At 39.7% G+C, this 19183-nt stretch overlaps 2 protein-coding genes across 2 annotated transcripts in view; one reads left to right on the forward strand and one right to left on the reverse strand.

Annotated features, from left to right (window-relative positions):
- Positions 1-10449, reverse strand: part of ULK4 (unc-51 like kinase 4) — a 118241-nt gene extending 107792 nt beyond the window's left edge. Inside the window, exons 1-6 of the mRNA XM_034060710.1 lie at positions 10417-10449; positions 8556-8752; positions 7799-7947; positions 6345-6444; positions 2972-3111; positions 1482-1644 (exon numbers count right to left, since the gene is read on the reverse strand). Coding sequence (XP_033916601.1) covers positions 1482-1644; positions 2972-3111; positions 6345-6444; positions 7799-7936 — 541 coding nt within the window. The 5' untranslated portion in view covers positions 7937-7947; positions 8556-8752; positions 10417-10449. The remainder of the gene's footprint in view (positions 1-1481; positions 1645-2971; positions 3112-6344; positions 6445-7798; positions 7948-8555; positions 8753-10416) is intronic.
- A 384-nt stretch (positions 10450-10833) lies between these two features.
- Positions 10834-19183, forward strand: part of TRAK1 (trafficking kinesin protein 1) — a 123174-nt gene continuing 114824 nt past the window's right edge. The window contains exon 1 of the mRNA XM_034063808.1: positions 10834-10952. The gene's annotated coding sequence lies outside the window, so the exon portion shown is untranslated. The remainder of the gene's footprint in view (positions 10953-19183) is intronic.

Here is a 19183-nt window from a genome sequence, read left to right on the forward strand (position 1 = left end):
TGTTTTGATATGACTTGACAGCTTTCAGGGCCAAGTAAATGGTGCAGAATGGTAAATCAACACCACTCTCATGTAATAGAAGTAATTATGTTACATCAGGTTTGGGAGAGGTTTCTTGTTTGTTTTCAAAAGCTAGCCCAAGACAGAAACCTTCATGAAATTATAAAACTGGTATAAAACCAAGGTCACTAGACCCAAAGATCACTGATCAAAGCTAGTTTATAGGAATATTCACACTAAAACACTACGAAAACATCACATATCGAATTATAACAGCTTATTCACAAATCCTTTTTTATCTTGCAAAAGAAATACACAGTTTCTATTCTGACAGTAGTTCCCATCTAAACACTGATTCAGTTGTCAAAAATCTCCTTGCAAATTACACAAACCCAGCAAAAGTGCCAAATCCACAGTCCTTTAAAAAGTTTATTTTGGATTCTATTGCTCTTGGGTTTTAAGTAACAAAAGGTCATTAACCACACACATCAAAACAGCTCTTCTGAAGGGCAACAGGAAAGAGATTAGATTTGTATTTCTTCCTGAATAAAGATCTGGTCTTGGTCTCACTATTTCCACTGTGGACTTTCAAGCAGGAGACAGCAATGTATTAAGAAATCAATCCTCATTCCCTTAAAATATTGCCCTGAATTCCATTCTTCTCAATAACAGTAACTGCTGTTACACACCATTATCTTGGAAACAGAGCTCTGTGAGATGCTCTGAGATGACAACTAATAAAGATTAGAAGGTTAAAACCAAGTTTCTGAATTTGTCTTGCTCTCAGACAAAAAGAACAATGTATTTGCAGCCTACTGCAAATGGTAGGGATTTGATGCCAAACTACAAAAAGGAAAACTAAAGAAAAAAAGAAATCATGTTATGTTCAAAGTTTGTTATACAGGTAGACTGCAGTCTGGGATCACCTACATATGAGTTTCAATCCAAAAAATAACCTTAAGTCTATTTACAAAAAGCAGAACAAGTCAGGAATTGTTAATATGTTAATTTCTGTGACAGAGAGAAGTATATTTTTTCCATGTCCAGTTAAACCGACTGTGAAACTTGAAATTATTAACATATGCTGCTAAACACAGGTTCTTTCTACTCACTTGCAGGAGTTGCACCCTTTGTCAGTTATGATCTCTCTGAACAATCTTCCTTAAGAGCTAAAGTTTGGGTTTGAGTTTACTTAAAAAACTAAAAAAACCCCATCCAGGATATGTTAAGCCTTTTTACAGAAAATGTACAGACTATGTTTTCCATTGCAAAGACAGGTAAACACAACAAACTTTAGAAGTGATGAGACAAAATCAATTCTTCAGTTTCTCTAGAAATTTAGTCAGCCCCAAAAGAACAACAAATATCTACTTTATTTCAAGGTCTTCTCTCCAAATGACTTCAGACAAAAAGCTTTTTCCAACTTTCATTCTGTCCCTTTGGTTAATTTTTGTTAACTTTGGCTAGTAAAAATATCGCACCTCGAAATCTATTTTTCAGGCATTTTTGTGGTGTGGTTTCACTGACATCTCCTTCACCCTCTTCAGATACAACTGAAGCAAGATATTCTTCCAAGTTTTCACCATCCATTTTAGCCAAGCAAAAGTTACTGAATTTCAAAGTGCCAGGCCCTTCTAGCAGAATCTAGAAGAATAAATAAGATCCAACATACGAGTATCATATATTAAAACTGATGACTGCTGAAATTTCCAACACAAAGCATACAATACTTTATTAAAAAAATAAATACATCACAACCTCAAACTATTTAGGTACACAGAGATGAATGATTATAACTGAAAACACTGAAAAGTTTTAAGTCAACATCAATACTGTTTTTTCTTGTAATCAAAAAATTAGACTCTTACAATAGGACCCTTAATGTACACTTCTGTTTACTCATTATTAAACCTCAGTGAAAAATGATGGTACTTCCTGTAGAAAAGAAAGTAAAAGTAGAGCACATAGGAAAACAGTGGATGGGAACACAAAAGTGTAGTAAAAAGAAACACCGCTTCATTTGAGGAGAAAAAAAGTAAGCTAATCTTTTAATTTTATTTAGCAGAATATTCCAAGTATTTTGTCCAAAGATGACAAGAGTTCTCTCTATGCAGTCACTGCTTATTCTCATCATTAAACACTTCATAATCTCAAAAATGTTGTTTGAAGAAATAGCCCATTCAATCAGGGAGGGGAAGCACTCTGTATTTAGTGCGTAAAAGACTACTTCACAGCAACATTATTCTTTGGAAGAACACAGAGTCACCTCCATTATGCTTTATTCATACATCTTTTACTGCTTTGGGTCCAGAAAGGTCAGAAACTGAGTATAATTGTGCAAGGTATTACAGAAAATTCAGAGAAAGGCAACTCGGATCACTTACAGATCAAGATCAAAATCAGTTACCATTAAGCAGGAATCTGTGGTTATAGTTATATTCTGGTGACTACATAAATAAAAAACAAATATGGACTTTGACAAAACTATACATAAATTACACACACACACACAAAATCAGAAGCCACATGAAGATCTGTATTTTTATGCAAGATAAGACAACTTCAATGGCATTTGGAAACAATAGAAAAGCTTATAAACAAATAAAGTTTAGTTAACTTCTTCATTATCATTTTCTGTGACTTCAAAATGTTCTGCAGCATGACAGAAGAGGTATAATTACAAAGTTATATGTCCAAGGACAGAGAACTGAAATCTTTCATTATTCAAACCAGTACAGCAAATAAAAAAGAACCTATCACATTGTATCAAATACACAACAGGGCAAGAAATCAATAAGATCATAGAATTTCCAAGCTATCTTGTCTCTCACTGTCTTCATATATATTATAAAGCTCAACTGCCCTCCAACCTGAGGTAAGCTTCCTCCAAACAGTAAAACAGAAATAATGGATTAAAAGCTCATGGCATACAACGTAACATGCAGTTTCCCCAATAAATAATGCTTCTTACCTTTCCTGGTGTCAGGTCACAAAAGATAATTCCGAGCTTATGAATATGGTATAAACCATTAATCAAATCAACACCAAATTCTCTCACTACATCTTCAGGTAGATGTTCATCTTGAGCAATAACAGATTCTAGAGAACCACCTGAAATACATTTACACATATTCAGCAAAAGCATATAAACAAGATGCCATACAAATCATTCCCAAGGACATTATGCAAGCTTCTTCAAATGAAGTCGGGTAAAAATTAGTATCTGCAAATACTAAAAATATTTGAGATTATCCAATAGTTACAAAATCTAAGATATACAGAAAAAAATCCATTTCCAATATTGTGACAAAACACAAATCTTAATTTTGGCTACAATAAATTGAGTGCATGACTTCAAAATTACTTTCATATTGATTTATTTTACAAAGGAGACATTAGGGAAAGAAGAAACCAAGGAACTGTGCCAGGTCACAATGTAATAGCACCCAATGGGTTTACTCCAATTCCTTCACCAAATTCCTGCACTCTGAGTTAAAAGAATAATACCAAGAGCAACTATCAATTTCTGTGAACAAGTGCTAAAGCTAATGACAGGCAATAGTCCACAGAATTCACAGACAACAGAAGTAGCAAAGCTGGGTTACAGTCTGAGAACCAGAGGCCAACAACATCCAATAGATAAATTATTTTCTTTGTTCTTCAATAGTTTCTATTTACATGCATGTTGAGAAAAGATAACTTTCCTCAGAGACCCTGCCCAACTCACCTATTTCTAAAGATACAGAAGAAAAAAAAGGAAGTTGCCCAACCCAAAACTGTGAGCACTGTTTAACCTTCCTGCATCACTAAACCAGTAACAAACTGGAAATCAGAAGCTGGAGTCCAACTTGCATTTCTACTTCCTTTTTCAATGAGAACACAAGTGTGAGACAATATGGTAAATACATTAAGAGGTAGTAAATAGAAGATAGTGTTTGTTCTTCACATGGTATCCCTGTAGAGTCCTTTTCTTGACTCATGGGCCCCAGTTCTTTCATTTTCATCCCTTCCTCTTTAAAATAATTTAAAACAAAACTACCAAGGACTAAAATTCCACTTTCCATGTTTCTCACACAAATCCCAGCTTCCTCCCCTAACAAGTCATACATATATCTGTCTAGGCTCAGACCATCCTAACATGAGACCTTTCTGTGTCCCTCCAAAATCACCACCCTCCTTCTCCAGTGAGTCCAACCAACCCTTTCTCTGCTTCTGATCAGATTACACCTGGAAAGTCTTCCAACAGCCCTCATACATATCCTAGATCACCTGTGTCCTTCCCTGGGCTTTGCATACACTCTCTATGCTTTTCCCCACTGACTGCTACTGTTTCTCTGCCCTTGCAAAAATCTCTTCTCTCCCCCCATTACCTACTTCTTCCCATTCCAGGTATGTCATCACACTCATCCCATTGGAGCCATTCATGTATTAACTCATCATAGAACTTGAACTTCTAATCTCATTTCCCACAAACTCATTGCTAAAACACCCTTTCTCCTTCCTCCTGTCCCAGACTCCTATTGCAAACTGCATATTCCCTAACTTCCCCAAAATCCCTTTCCTCAACCTCATTTGGTCCTTTGTTACTCCTGCAGCAAACCTGTTCCTGCAAGACTACAGTTTGTATTTTGTGGATTATGGGTCCACTGGTTTATCTATTACTTAGAGATACAAATTTATGCCCCTGAATGAAAATAGGGATTAGGAAAGCTCATAATAGAAAAAGATACTAAATCTTTTATTTCAAATCTCTATTTTAATGGATTTTCCTGACCTTTTTTCCCTTTGCTCAGTAACTTCTTTCAGAGAACACCAAGAGTAAAGTCTCTCATCACAATAATCTTCCAATTATTCTACACTGCTGAATGTTAACATTTTATTTCTAAGCCTTGCTTATGCTTTTTTGTAAATCATTCTTTAAAGATCAAGCCTGTATTACCTAGCTATAGTAAAGGATTTTCCATCATGTTTATCTACTGGATTTTATAATGTAATCTAGAGAACAACATGTAGAATTCCATAACATGACCAAATAGCCAAAGAAAAGAAAAAAAGGAATAGTGAAACCTGCAACACAGAAGTACCCTGTATCTGATAACAGAAACTCACTTTGTCACCTAGAGACAAGTGGAAGAGATCTTCTGTATGTCAAAAAGTTTTCAAGGCTCTACAAAATAAGTATTATCTTAATATCTTAAAATAAGAAATCTATGTCTTATTCTATTTGTAAGCAATTTAGCTTTAAGACACACCCCTTGCAGCAAACTGCAATACTGCAAGGTAAAAAAAATACATTATAATTGTTCAAGCTGTAGCAAATAAAAGGCTGCTTGTCTAATAATATGTGTTCACTTTTAATCACTGAAAGAATGACCTGGGTTTTTTCCAGAACTTGTTGCTTCTCTTCAGTAGCTTTTGAAATAGAATTCTGGATAGAAATAAAGGCTGTGTGCAATATGGACTTTGGCTATGAAACAAACTCCAGATACCAAAATCTGAGCATTCATCACTTGCACAGTTGGCCTTCTTTTCTTTCCATGTGGAATAAAGCACGCTATCTGGAGTTTAAAACATGCAGTTATCACAAGCAGAGAAAGCTTTACCAGATTTCTTTAATGGATTGATGAGAACATCTGAAAGTTCAATGAATCACTTAAGGCAGTTTTGGGCTCCCAGAGCTCGAGATTAACATCTTAGCATACTACTGAACAGCAAGAATTTCTTTTCTCTTCTTTTCTCTTCTTTTCTCTTCTTTTCTCTTCTTTTCTCTTCTTTTCTCTTCTTTTCTCTTCTTTTCTCTTCTTTTCTCTTCTTTTCTCTTCTTTTCTCTTCTTTTCTCTTCTTTTCTCTTCTTTTCTCTTCTTTTCTTTCTTTCTTCCTTTCTCTCTTCTAAAAATTTACTATTAGCTTCAGAATTGCCCTTTGTACATTATTACTTGATTTGCTCCTTGCTGTCTTTATTGTATGCTATAAAATGAAAACACCAAAGCTACCAGTGCTTAGAAAACTTCAAGTAATTTTTACTTAACTATGCTCCAACTATTCACAATTTGGTTTTAAGCTCGCCTGAGTAGCCTCAGGTATTTAAAACCAACATGATGTCACATCAGTTAACAGTTAACATACATATACAACGAAGCAGAGGAGAAACATTATTTCAATTAATTTCTAAAAATATTTCCAAAAGCAAACAGACTTTTGTCCATAAACAGGATTCTCAAGTTTATAATCAGATAATTACTAAGTTTTTTCAAGGATCTAAATATTTGTTGTGAAGAAACTGTTATGAGAAGTCTCTCACAAATACTTACTCTATAAATTTTTATCTTCTGAGCTTATCTTACCTGTGCATAATTCCACTACCAGCCAGAGATGGTTGCTTGTTTCATACCATTCATGAAACGTCACTATATTCCTGTGTCTGATTTTATGAGTCAGACGAACCTAGAACCAAGTTTTTAACACACATAACTGGAGAATAAGAAAAAAAAAATTCCCCAACCCAAAATTATAAGCACTGCTTAACCTTCCTGTACCATTTAAGCAATAACAAACTGAAAATCAGCATTTGGAGTTAAGTTTGCATTCCTAGTTTCTTTTTCAGTGAGAACACAAGTGTGAGACAACATGGTGAGTACAGTATGAGGAAGCAGAAAGACATTTTTCTCATCTTTCTTAATCTTTTTAGGCAAGAGCAATCAAAGGTTTCTAGAAATCTGTATTTCTATTAAAACTACATGGCCTAATCTCTACAGAGGCCTATGTAACTTTTCAGAGTTGTAAGCTATCCCCAAGAGCTTTCTAAGGACCACATGCCAGAGCAGGGGAAGAATGTGAGGAAGAAGGAGCAGCTGAGACAACGTATGAGAAACTGACTGCAACCCCCATTCCCTATCCCTCTGTGCCACTTAGGAGGAGGAGGCAGAGAAGTCAGGAGTGAAGTCTGAGAAGAAGAGAGAAGTAAGTGAGGAGAAGGTGGGTTAAGATTTGGTTTTGTTTCTCATTATCCTACTCTCATTTGATAGGCAATAATCTAATTTCCTCCAGCTGAGTCTGTTTTGCCCATCACAGTAATTGGATGAATGTTGGTGAATTAGATGAATTGGTGAGTGATCTCTCCCTGTCCTTATCTTGATCCACAAGCCTTTTGCTGTATTTTCTCTCCCCTGTACAGCTGAGGAGGAGTGTGGGTGTGATAGATTGGCTTTGATGGGCACCTGGTGTTCAGCCATGGTCAACCCAATGCAGAAACAAAATTTATCTACTGGAAAAATAGAATATTTAAATGTCTAACTGTATCAGTTACAGTTTCTTTTCCAGAACTTGTATGTTTAAAATGTTGCCAAGATCTCACAAAACAGAATTTACTATTGTTTCATCAAAACTAATTTCTTCTTGGTAATTAAGAGATTGATTATTTAATGGAAGGTATTACTACCACTGAATTTACACAACTAATAGCAAAATAAAGCAAACTAGTACATGTAAGTAACTGTTTTTAAAAGTTCTCTGACACATCATAGAAACAGTAAGCCTGTAAACATGGGTTTATGCATATGATTTAAGCAGCAGTAAAAATAGATGAAGAAATACATACCTTAAATTATGACTCTTGTTAAAATACAAGATTTTTACATCTTAAAAAGCTGACCTAAATGGTGATAAACTTCATGTAAAGAAATACATGGTATTTTTCTCTTATATTATCTGTGCTACAGGGTGTTGTAAGCTGTTTCTTGTCCCAGATTTAGCAGGGGGGTAGAGGGGGGGAAACTTACAAAAAGCAAACACTACTTACCCAGTTTGTTATTTCAGCTCTTTTGCATTTATCAGTGCAAAGAATGGCAACAAAATTAATCGTTCCTTTTCTTCTTCCTTTATAGACAACTGTCTTATTTCCTCTTCCAATCTCCTCATACAGAACAAAGTTCTCCATATTTAAAAATGCTATATAGGCAATGGATTGGAAACATGGTATTAGTCTTATAAACAAATAAACTTTTAAACAAAGAAGGAGAAGGGGAAATCATTCTAACTTAATAGTCATTGGTGTATAATATTTACCCTCTCAGTTCTCAATTGCAAAACAAGATTTGCCTGAAGTGCCATGGGGCAAAAATGGCAATGTGACCCTGCGACTTTTCACAACGTAATTTAAATCTGCCAAATATCAGTTTAATCAATGCAACTGAAAACCACAGGGCTTTGTGAATATTAATGTTCCTAACTACCATTTTTGTCTTAAGAATGCTTTTAATTTACATACCTAAATAAATGAAATATTTGCCATTTGTTGTAAACCTAGCAGGTGACACTTCTATATTTAAATAGTTAAATGCTTCTCATAAGAGTCTGGTTAATTCTTTTGTTCCATAACTATTTTCTCTAAGAATCTTGGAGCAAGCGGAGAACTGATAGCAAAACAGTGAAACATCTATAATACATGAAGAGTTCTGCTTTCTATCCTGCTCCTCAGCTATTCCACCAGGTTAAAAGTGAAGACACCGAAAATCACAATACCAGCACATTCAGAAACAGGATTTATTGATACCTACTCTTCAGTTATCACCTTGTAGTAAGTTCTTCCAGCTCCAGGACAGTTTCACATTCTTGCCTAGTTCTTCCAACTACCAATTTAATTAGCTCCAAGCCAAGGAGTTGTTCTTTCTCATCTCTGCATGACTTACTCCATTTTGTTTATAAAATGGCTTTCTCTTCAACAAGACCAGTTCTCAATGCAGTTATCCTAAAACTACAGGAAAGCAGCATATTGAAGAACTACAACAACAGGAATTACGAGTAAAGATAGAAAGGAAAGGCTTAAGTAGAACAGCTACAGATGTCTAATCACAAATCACAAACTCAATTTCACTTTAACTCTTTCATGAGACACAGAACTCCCAGAGTGACAAAATGAAGACCAGGGAACCACCAAGTTTTCAGTCAAAATGTCTGTCACTAAAATAATGTTCCTTGCCAGAACATCATCAGGTGCCAAGTACAACCCAGGTGATCCAGAATTCACAACAGCCATAGCAGCCTCATGACTCTAGGATTTCCTTTATCAAAGATAGTTGCCCAAGACAGAAGTTTTCTTCTCAAAAGAAGACAGAATCCCATCACTGCAATTCAAAAGCTTTCAGATTAATACTGTAAATTAGTTTATCCAGCACTAAGCAAACAGCTGGATACAGACAGTATAAGACAGGAAGGCTTTTTTTCCTAAAGTTATCTATGAGAACAAGGTGATTATACAACAATCAGTGTACCAGACACCCCAAAATAAAGCACAAAGATAAAGCCTAAGCACAGATCAAGATGTCAGTTTCCCTGCCTCTCTTTTCTGATTCATGCGATTCCTTATGTTCTTTTTCTGGACACCTTAAAAAAAAACCCACAACCAACCAAAGAAAAAAATCCTCTCAATGTCCTCCCCTAATATACAGAGCTTCCAGAACATCAATGCCATAGAAATGCATCCAACGAAAGAAATGGCCCACCCCCCAAATTTACTTGTCCACATCCCCTGCCTTGCACCTCTTCTTTCCCAAGAATACTTCAAACCTGATATGTGCACCCTGTCACCAGACTGAAGCATATAGACACATTAGATGTACGAACGATACCTCATTTTTGACATACGAAAAACATAACCATCCCCTCATGAGCCAAACCATACAAATACATGCCAGGCTCGGTAACAAGTACAGAAATACCTGGTTATCTGACAAAAGCAAGACCAATAACACACAAACCCACACTGGGATAGAGCAGCCATGGAAAGGGAAATCACTGCTACCTCATAACTGGCAATGCTTTCACATGCAGGTTAGATAGTCTGCAAGAGGCCAAGGGGAAAAGCACCTTATCTTACAGCCCTAAATCTCAATACACAAACTAATGCAGCATGACATGCAAGACCGACTTTCAACAGCCAGAATTCATTAGTTTTGACATAAAGTATGACGAGATCAAACAAAGCGACACAAGAAGCGCAAAGAACCACCTCGAGAGGAGCTCGGAAACTTCACAGAAGCACCCAAAGCAACGGACAGCAGCTGCTGAGGTAACTGCATGCGGTCTGGGCGCCATCTCCTCGTGAGGGAATGGCCAAAACCACTGAGCAGCACATGGAGGAGCTGAGACCTCCCGTAGCCAAAGTTACTCTGCAGCCCCCGGGACTGGAAGTAGGGAATCGGGACTGGAAGTAGGGAGTCGGAACTGGACTTTCCAGTCCAATCCAAGCTCCCTTCCAACCATTTAACGACTTCATGACACGGCCGCAGGTGCGGGACTAGTGCGAGAGAGGGAAGACGAAGTGAGGGACGGGCGGGGGAATCGCTCTGCTCTCTACCGGGTGTTAGCCTCCCGCAGCATGGGAGGTGACGGGTGGCGGATAGGAAGCGACAGCCGTACCTGTGGGGCAGCGGATGGAGCACACAGCAGCACCACTACCTCTGCCGCCGCCATCAACCGAAACCGCCTCACGGCTGGAGCATTCTATGACACAAGGGGAGGGAGGAGGTGTTCCGATGGGAAACTGCTCCGCGGACACCACAAAATACAGAGAACTGGAGGAGCAGCGGGACAACAGTCAGAGTGAGTCTAGGGGTTACTGAGGGGTTTGGTTTTATTCTAGCGAGAACACAGAACCAGGCGCCGCATGGGTTTGTCCTGCCTCCCCCCCGCACACCGCTCGAATGGTCGCCACCTCGCGCCCGTATCCAGGAGACGGGGCCAGACGCCGGAAACATAGCGGAGCCGCCATTGGGGCGGAAGGCGGGGCTGAGGCCAGACGGGACAGGAGGGGGCGCAGCCGCCCGGTTACCGGGGACCCGCTACTGTGGTGAGGGGAAGCCCCTCAGGAGGAGCGGCAATCCCAGACCTTGCGTTCTTGGTGGTGGAGCTTTGCTGTTAAACCGCTATGGGCCGAGCATCGGACAACACAACAGGTAGCGTTGTCAGTCCTGTCACAGCGACTTGTAAAGGTCTGATTGAGGGATACTTTGTGGTGAAAACATTGAGCCCTTGGAACGAGTGCTTCCATTTTTAACTGTAAAGTGTTTTCACTTCATTCTGCATCCTAGGGAGGGTTGTGTTTGGTGTTTGTGTTTGTCTGCTTTTGGTTTTGCAAGGCCCTTGAAAAATTCAGGTCAGCATCTTTTCCTCATTGCATGACAAAACATTTCACATTTGGTCTGTCTTTCCAGAGCAAGTTGAATAACGTTCCAGGCACAGGGTGCCCAGAGAAGCTGTGGCTGCCCCATCCCTGGCAGTGTTCAAGGCCAGGTTGGACACAGGGGCTTGGAGCAACCTGGTCTGGTGTGAGGTGTCCCTGCCCATGGCAGGGGTTGGAACTGGATGAGCTTTAAGGTCCCTTCCAACACAAGCCACTCTGGGATTCTGTTTTGTCCATTATCCCATTTTCAACTTGATTTCCTAAATAGATTTGAACCCATTGATCCATTTCAACCAGATTTTATAAAATTAGTAGTATATTTAACAGGAAGGATTCAATGCTTCTACAGGCTGTATGATAACAGATGGTCAGATTTTTTTACCCGCACTGTAGGGAAGATTTCAGTATGAACTGAAACCTCCCTAATTCTGTAAAAAAAATATAAAAAATAAACAAACAAACAAAAAAATCAACAAAAAACAAACACCAAACTAACCCACCCTGTTTGGGAGAGGGATATTAGAAAGGTATCATCTGCAAAAAGTGCTTCAGCTTTAATACCGTCTCAGACAGCGGAGGCTGTAGACACAAAGCACAGATCTGGAGGAAATGAAGCTTCATGTGTTATACAGCTTGCCAAGAGTTCTCACAGTTCAGCTGTTGAGGGGTTTGGTAGAGAGTCTACAAGACTGGTGAGAGGTCAGTGCTGCAGCTGGTTTATTGAATATCCACATAGAATTGACTGGAATCCTGACATCAAATCATATTGTGCTATACATATGCATGGCAAAATGCTCACTTCTTAACAGTTTCAGATTCTATCCCATTCTGCAACATAATTTCTCAGCCATTGCAGAGTTCATCTGTAATTCCCAATGAAGCTACAGCTTTGAAGCTAAACAAACACAATATTTTTTCCATTTCTTTTTTAATGTAAATTAGTAGTTGACTGGATATAAATAAACCAAATGCGTAAGTAGACATCACCTAGTTTCTCTTAGTAAGCACAAGAAAAGTATGCTTTGAAGAGGGCTTTATTTAGACTTTAGAAAACGGTATTTTATCTTTGGCTCTGATGAGGGTGACTGATATAAAGAAGAAAGAGTAGAATATTAGCTCAATTGCAGACCAATCCTGACAGCAGTTTGATGGCAGATCTTTAAAAAGTCACTTAATTTCATTGTCCTTGTCCAAACTAGGCCATAGTAACTATCAAGTTATTGCCTTTGCTTCCAGATTTCTAGTGTTTTGTCCTATGTAGAGATTTCTGTTACATTAGTCTAGGTTAGAGATTGATTTTATGCCTGGGGGTAAATATTCCATTCTGGGGGAATGAGATGGTACAAACTTTAACAAAATCTGTTGAAATCTTCATATAAAAGTGGCAATAGCATTGCAAAGTACAGAGAGAGAATCACAAAACAATGCTTTAATGACAAACAAACCAGAGTTTTGTAGCTTTTTAAATTAGATGTCTCAATGATGAAGAATTTTTGGTGTAATTAAAGGCAGATACAGGGGACACGTTGACTTACATCCCTCTTTTTTTCCAGTACCTCTTAGTCTGGAACTGTGTCACTTTATTGTTGTTGTTGATACACACTTCATTACACATACATCCAGATGATAAGAAAGATACAAACAATTTCAATATACTCCAGATGGGGAACTTTCCCTTTGGTTTGGTGTAAGAATCAGGAATTCTCTCTCTAAACATTTTACTTGCTTCCAGTGCAAGAATTACCATGAAGAAACAATCTAAATACAAATGCAGATCAGGGCTGCAATTATAGGACTCTTATCTTTGGGGTTTGTTTGTTTGTTTTTTCCTGGTTTAGCCTGTTACTCCTTTAGTCTGTTACTGAACATGACTTCAAGCATTGTACTCAACTGCAGTGAACTTGTCTGTGGGAATATTTTCAACATTCAAGAACGGAATGCAAAATATTCTCTGTGCTGTTTGCACCATTTCAACCCTCTCAGCAATCTGTACAGCAAACTCAGCCTTGCTATTTGCCTGGCTATTATATGAGACAGTCAGATGCAATCAAATTCTTGTTCTCAAATAAGTATATGATCTAATTTAAGGTAAACTGAGATCTTGTGATTGTAACCACACAGTTCAGGAATGTTTAAACACTTCGGGCTCTACCCTCAATGAGTACTACAAAAGCCTCTGACATTTTGCCTGATTCCCAAAAGCCTGATTAGTAGCCTGTAGTTTGAAGGTATGTTTCCATGTTTTGTTTCTCTTTACTAAGATGTAGCTTGCTCTAATGTCTGTAGAAGATGCTGTACACTTGTGTTTTATTTTGGCAGATACACTAATTTTTCTCCCAGCTATCATGATTACTCATGCTCTACCCCATCTTGTTAGTACATGGTGTTTCTTTCTATTCCAGGCTGACCCCATTCTCAAGAGAATTTCTATTCTCAGCGTTCTGGGTATGATGATTCAGTTGCTCATCTATCATATTTGGGTATTCCATCCACCTTGATAGTGCTGTCATTCCTGGGAAGCACACAGGGCCACTTCTCTGATCTTCCAGCAGAACAATGGACATAAGCACACCTTTATCTTATGTTTTTTATCCCCAGATTCTTTTTCCAGCATCCTCTTAAAACTAGCACATACTTTCATTATTTGAGTGAAACTCTCTATTTTTATTTCTGTATTTCTCTGGTAACATGAAGATTCTCATAACTTAGTCACCTTGGGGTTTTGGCACAAGGCTGCTGTAGTCACTGATCCCTCTTGAAGCTGTTAAATAAATGTAAATGTTACAGGTTAAGTATTATGTGCTGCTGATATTTGGGAGTAGCAACAATTTTTCAGATTCTTCAGTAGCTCCTGGGATTCTTCTCTTAAGGCATTTGTTTTATCAATCATAGTGTTGACCTTTTAGCTGCGGAAACAGTTAAGAAGGCAAAACAGTCCCTTCCAATGTGTTTGTTTCACTGGTGAGGCAAAAACTACTTGTGGTTTCTCTTACAAGAACAAGGCTCCAAATCTCGCCTCACTGGATCAACTTGTAAGGTCACCAATACTTTATGTATAGCATGCTGGGTTGCCTCTTCCTCCATTATGGTTTCAATGCTTTGCGTATGTCTAAGGTTTGAAAGAGATGTGGGACACTGCAAATTTTAGTACTCTCTTGAGTTAATACCTTTAAAGGTTGGTATATTACAAGCTACTTTTACCTTCCCAAAGTCACTGTGTTTCCTTGGGAAGTTGGCCACTGCTCTTTATATGATACCGAAGTCAAACCAACTTCCTCTTTGTTGTTATTGCCTGTGCTGAGTTTTATCTGCTAAAGAGATGAGGTTAATTGTTATGGGCTACCACGGTTTCTGCCAGGCATTCCTCATACCACATTCCTGCGTATCATCAGCTCTGATGCTGACTGCCCCGCTGGCAAAGCTGATATCCTGATGATGCAAGGTTCACTACTTAACAGCATTCTCTACACCTAAGCTTGCCTGCTGGCTTCTGAGGTATGATGAGATGACTTGCTGATGTGGGAAGGCTGAATAGGCCTTACCAAAATCTTGCTCTTGCAGTGACTACCATGCTGCTTATGCAATTTTGAGATGATGTAGAAATACTAGCAATGCTGTATTTTCTGTGTATTTCAATGTTCGACCTATTCCTCTGATGCAGTAGATAGTGTGTAAAGCAGATGCTGTACTCTCTAGGTATAACATGTTGGAAAAACTTCCCATTTTCTTCAAGTACATTCAGCAGTTTGGCCTCACACAAGAGCCAAATGCTCTATTATTATATATAATGCTTCACTGTTTCTCCAGAAAGCAATGACTTTAATGTTGTATATTCTGAAGATTCAGCTTGTGTATTCAGGATATCCTTTGCATCCTAGTTAGAACACACAATGTCTTGAAGGTGTTACCATCATTCCACAGTGGAATTTTCATTTGGCTTCCCTTGATTGCACTTTTTATTCCCCTTTTCTTGCAAAATGCATGCCTGGCACATTTATCATTAACCCACTATCTTGCATTTAATTTCCTGTTTGTTTATGTACTTGTCTTCACTTCTAATGCTAATCTGAGCTTTACAAATGATTCCAACTTGCATTTCATTAATGTCAAATATGTTCAAAACCCCATCCTCAGTCACTGTTTCTTTTCTTCAGGGTTTTTTTTTCAGACTCTAAACTGTGGAATAATACTTTATTTTGCCATAATTATTATATATGTTCCTCTATGCAGGTCATTTTTATTACATATTTCCTTAAGACCTTTTTATCTTCATTTTATTTGTCTCTTCTGTTTGTGTTTATGCTTTAGTTTATCGATAAACCTTCACTTGATTGGGTTAGCTTCTCATTCCTTCTGTTCTTTTGAAATTACATGTTCCTGTTGTCCTTGGGTCACAGCTGCAATAACACTTCCAACCAATACTCTAAGCTGGTATTGCTACTGACAGCTGTACCCTCTTTACAGGAAAGAACTTTCCAGAAGGGTAACACTTGAAGGAGAAGACATTGGTGCTGGCTGATGCTAGCTGAAGGAAGCATAGAGCACTGAGCAAGAAAAGCTTTTCTGCTGATTTCAGTCTGCCAGCAAAGGTAGCATTGCATACCTTGCTGTAAACAAACAAACAAACAAAAACCCCAAGTAAAACACAAAACCAGAAAAAAAATCCATCAAAAGATGTCACATTTTTAAGTTTGAGATGCTCAGTGAGATAACTTACAAGAATTTACATTTATTGATATTCAAGTTAAAGCAACACTAGCTTTACAAGAGCCACAATTTAAACAAGAGAAGATGCTCTGCAGGCAGCATTACGCAGATACTTCATAGCTCCTTTTAAAGGGCTTAGAGCATTACTTAGCCCATGTGGATATAAAAATGTGAGAAATGGGGCCAGTCACAGCAGGTAGCAGCAAGAAGAACAAGAAGACGAAGCACTGCAATTTCTTTCTTCTTAACTCCATAACACAGCTATTCAGAAATACATTTGTGGCTATGGTGTAAAGGTATTTTTTAGTTTTTCAGATCATTTGTGCCCACTGAAATTACTTTATGCTCTGAGATTAAAATAACCTACAACATTAGCCGCAATTGGGATTTCAGCTGGCAAACTAACCACATATTTCTGAAATTGGTTTCAAATGCTTTTAAGGCAATATTGTATTATTTTATAGTCCCTGTAAAGACATCAAAGAAGTTCTAGAGAGAATAATATGCATGAAAAAGCAACAGCATCCTCACTGAAAAGTGTATTTGAGAAGTCTTTTATTTTAGCAAGATGGAAGTAAGAAGTCTCTTCTAGAGATGTAATCAAGGAAGCAAAATTGGGAGTGTATGTGATAAATATGTTATAATCAAGAAGAGATTGGAAACTGAGAGAATCATGAAAACAGAAAGAGATCAGAGAAATCTAGGAAGTTTATCTGGTTACTTGTGTCAGTTTCCAACTTTGGAATTGCTAGGTGGATGAATCATAATGCAGTGGAGCATGATTATGTGCACTAAGCATGATGTAACAACAAATCATAAGGAGGATTTGGTGCAGCAACCACCAAACAACAGCTACCTATCCCACGAACAACATAAAGACACACCTTGCAGGGAACAGGCTGGCAATCCGTAGTCTCCAGTTCTCTCCCTGATGCACTCCCACACACTGTCTGGGAATAAATGGGGCATGTCATTGCCATTTGTCCCACTGTGAAGGGCTTTTCCTTGCTCTAACAAGACTCTTTCTGGCCTTAGCAGTGTATCTCAAATCCTTGTTCCTTACAAACATGACAGGTCAGTTGGTTCTTCTCAGCAAGTCTCTAGTCAGGCAGACTTGCTTCTCTCTGTTGTTGGTGTGGATCTTCACTTTTCTACTTCTAGGGTTTCCTTCTGTCTGCAGATCGTTTCTGCCTTCTGGGGTTTTCTTTTCAGCACTGATTTCCTTCCTGGGCTCTGGTTCCAAGATGATTCTATTGTGTGTTTCTCTTGCTTTTGTGCAACTGAAAGCTTTTTATTTTTTATTAGTATTACCCCCTTAGCAGCCTGTCTGCTTTTTCCTTTGCTTCTCAGTGACATTTCATGCAGCACAGGCCAAACTCTTCCTCAAAACTTTCCCTTTCCTATGCAGACCATTCCTCCTCACTGCTGTCTTGGGCTTACATTACACATGATAACAAGTGCCTGGCTGTTGCTGCAAGGCTCTATCCCTCATTTGCAACCACAGAGTCTTGTTCCTCCTCTTGAGCAACCTCTGCCACTCCTCTGACTCCACTGTTAGCTGTGTCAGGAATTAATCAGAAAACAACCCTTTTTTAAACCTCCAGATCTGAGTTGTGCACTGGGTCATGTGTAGACAAGACCCAGAACAAAGCAGGAAGTAATGGGAGGACTCAGCTGAGGGTGAGAAGTGGAAGGAACCAGTCTTTTTAACCTAGGCATTAGACTGCCTAAAGGAACACGAAGTTTCTACTTCAGGAAGGAGTTAGATGAGGCTATGAAGATGATTTAAGAGTGCAGGGTTACCAAAGGTAACAGGTCCTGTTCCTCCCAGACAAAAACGTTTCCTTTGTACTCACTCCTGATACTTTTATGATCTCAGCGTGAATCTATTCAGTTTACTAATCTGGCATAAAACTGACAAGGGGAAGAATATAGTTAGTTCTGTTAGCACTCAGTATTACTGAGTCACCCACTGAGGAACCCTAAGAAGCAGAGCCAGCCCCTGGAAAGGCCAGGAGTGGGGGAGCAGCCTGCTCCTTTGGCTGCAGCAGAGATGTAGGCTGACTCCCATGCCTCATCCAACTGCACCCTGAGTCACTTCTAGGGGATCTGCCCTCAAGACACGCCTGTTGGTAGCGCCTATCAAGCCTCTGTGCTCCTTGCAACATTTCTCCTCTCTTCTCCATCACCCAAGTGGGATTCTCTTTGTTTGCATCTGTGAAGGGCTGGAGTATTTCTTTTTATGGGTTATTGAGGGTCTAACCCCGAATCCATCTACCCTTGCTCGAGGTCAGCACACATCCCAGGCTTTTCATCAGTGCAGCTGCCACTCTTGTCTTACCGGCTGTAACCTTGGACACAATTCTTTCCCTTGCAGGTAACCAACAATCAAACCCTCCTCCACTAAATAGTTCTGTGAGCCACAAGAAACGAGAAGTTATAGTTTCCTCTGTGGGTCGTTTGTTTCTTGGGTTTTGGGTGGTTAGTTTATGATCAGATTTATTAAGAATCTAGACTGAAGCTTTTTCTCTGTGAGTAGGACATAAATAACCAATCTTTTCCTTAGTGGATTTGATGGTGTCTAATGTACCTCTCACTCATACTGCAACTTTCCTCCGCAGAAGGGCACAGGCAAGATTCCTCTCCTTCGTTCTTCTATCAGAGTCAACGAAACACGTACTTTGAATGTCTATATTTGACCGTGACCCTCTCCCCTATTCTCATGTCGGTAGTTCCGTCCTCCAGCATCCCTGCAGCCTGCCTGGGTGCCCCGTCGGGGTTTTGCTCCAGCCCTTTATCCCCGCTCAGGCCGGCAGCGCTCTCGCTAGCCCCACGAGCAGGTCACAGTGGCAATGTGCCGGCTGTACCAGCCCTGCGATTCCCAACCGGGCCGAGATGGTCACAAATACTCCGAACGTTTCCCAAAGCCGCAGCCCCTTCTCCGGCACCCGAGCGGCTCCTCGGCCGCAGCAGGGGGCCGGTTGCTGGGCGACGCTCGGCCCCTCCCCGCACAGGGCTGGGCCATGAGGTAATGGCCTCCGGAGGCGGGGGGAGCGCTGCGGCCGCTGGGGTGCTCGCCAGCGGCGCTCCCCTTCCTGCTGCCCCGCCTGCGGCGGGCGGCGTCCGCGGCCCCCTGTGTGTCCGCCCGCCCCGCCTCTAGAGCAGGCCCCGTGGAGCGGCCCGGCCCGGCCCAGCCGAGCGGAGCAGCCGGCGGCCGTCCCACGTGTTTTACCGACTGCGGGAGGGGTTGGCAGCGTTCCCCGGCGCTGTTTGAGAGCGGGGAGGCCGTGGAGGACG

The sequence above is a fragment of the Melopsittacus undulatus genome, chromosome 1 (assembly GCF_012275295.1).
Source record: "Melopsittacus undulatus isolate bMelUnd1 chromosome 1, bMelUnd1.mat.Z, whole genome shotgun sequence".
Taxonomy (NCBI): domain Eukaryota; kingdom Metazoa; phylum Chordata; class Aves; order Psittaciformes; family Psittaculidae; genus Melopsittacus; species Melopsittacus undulatus.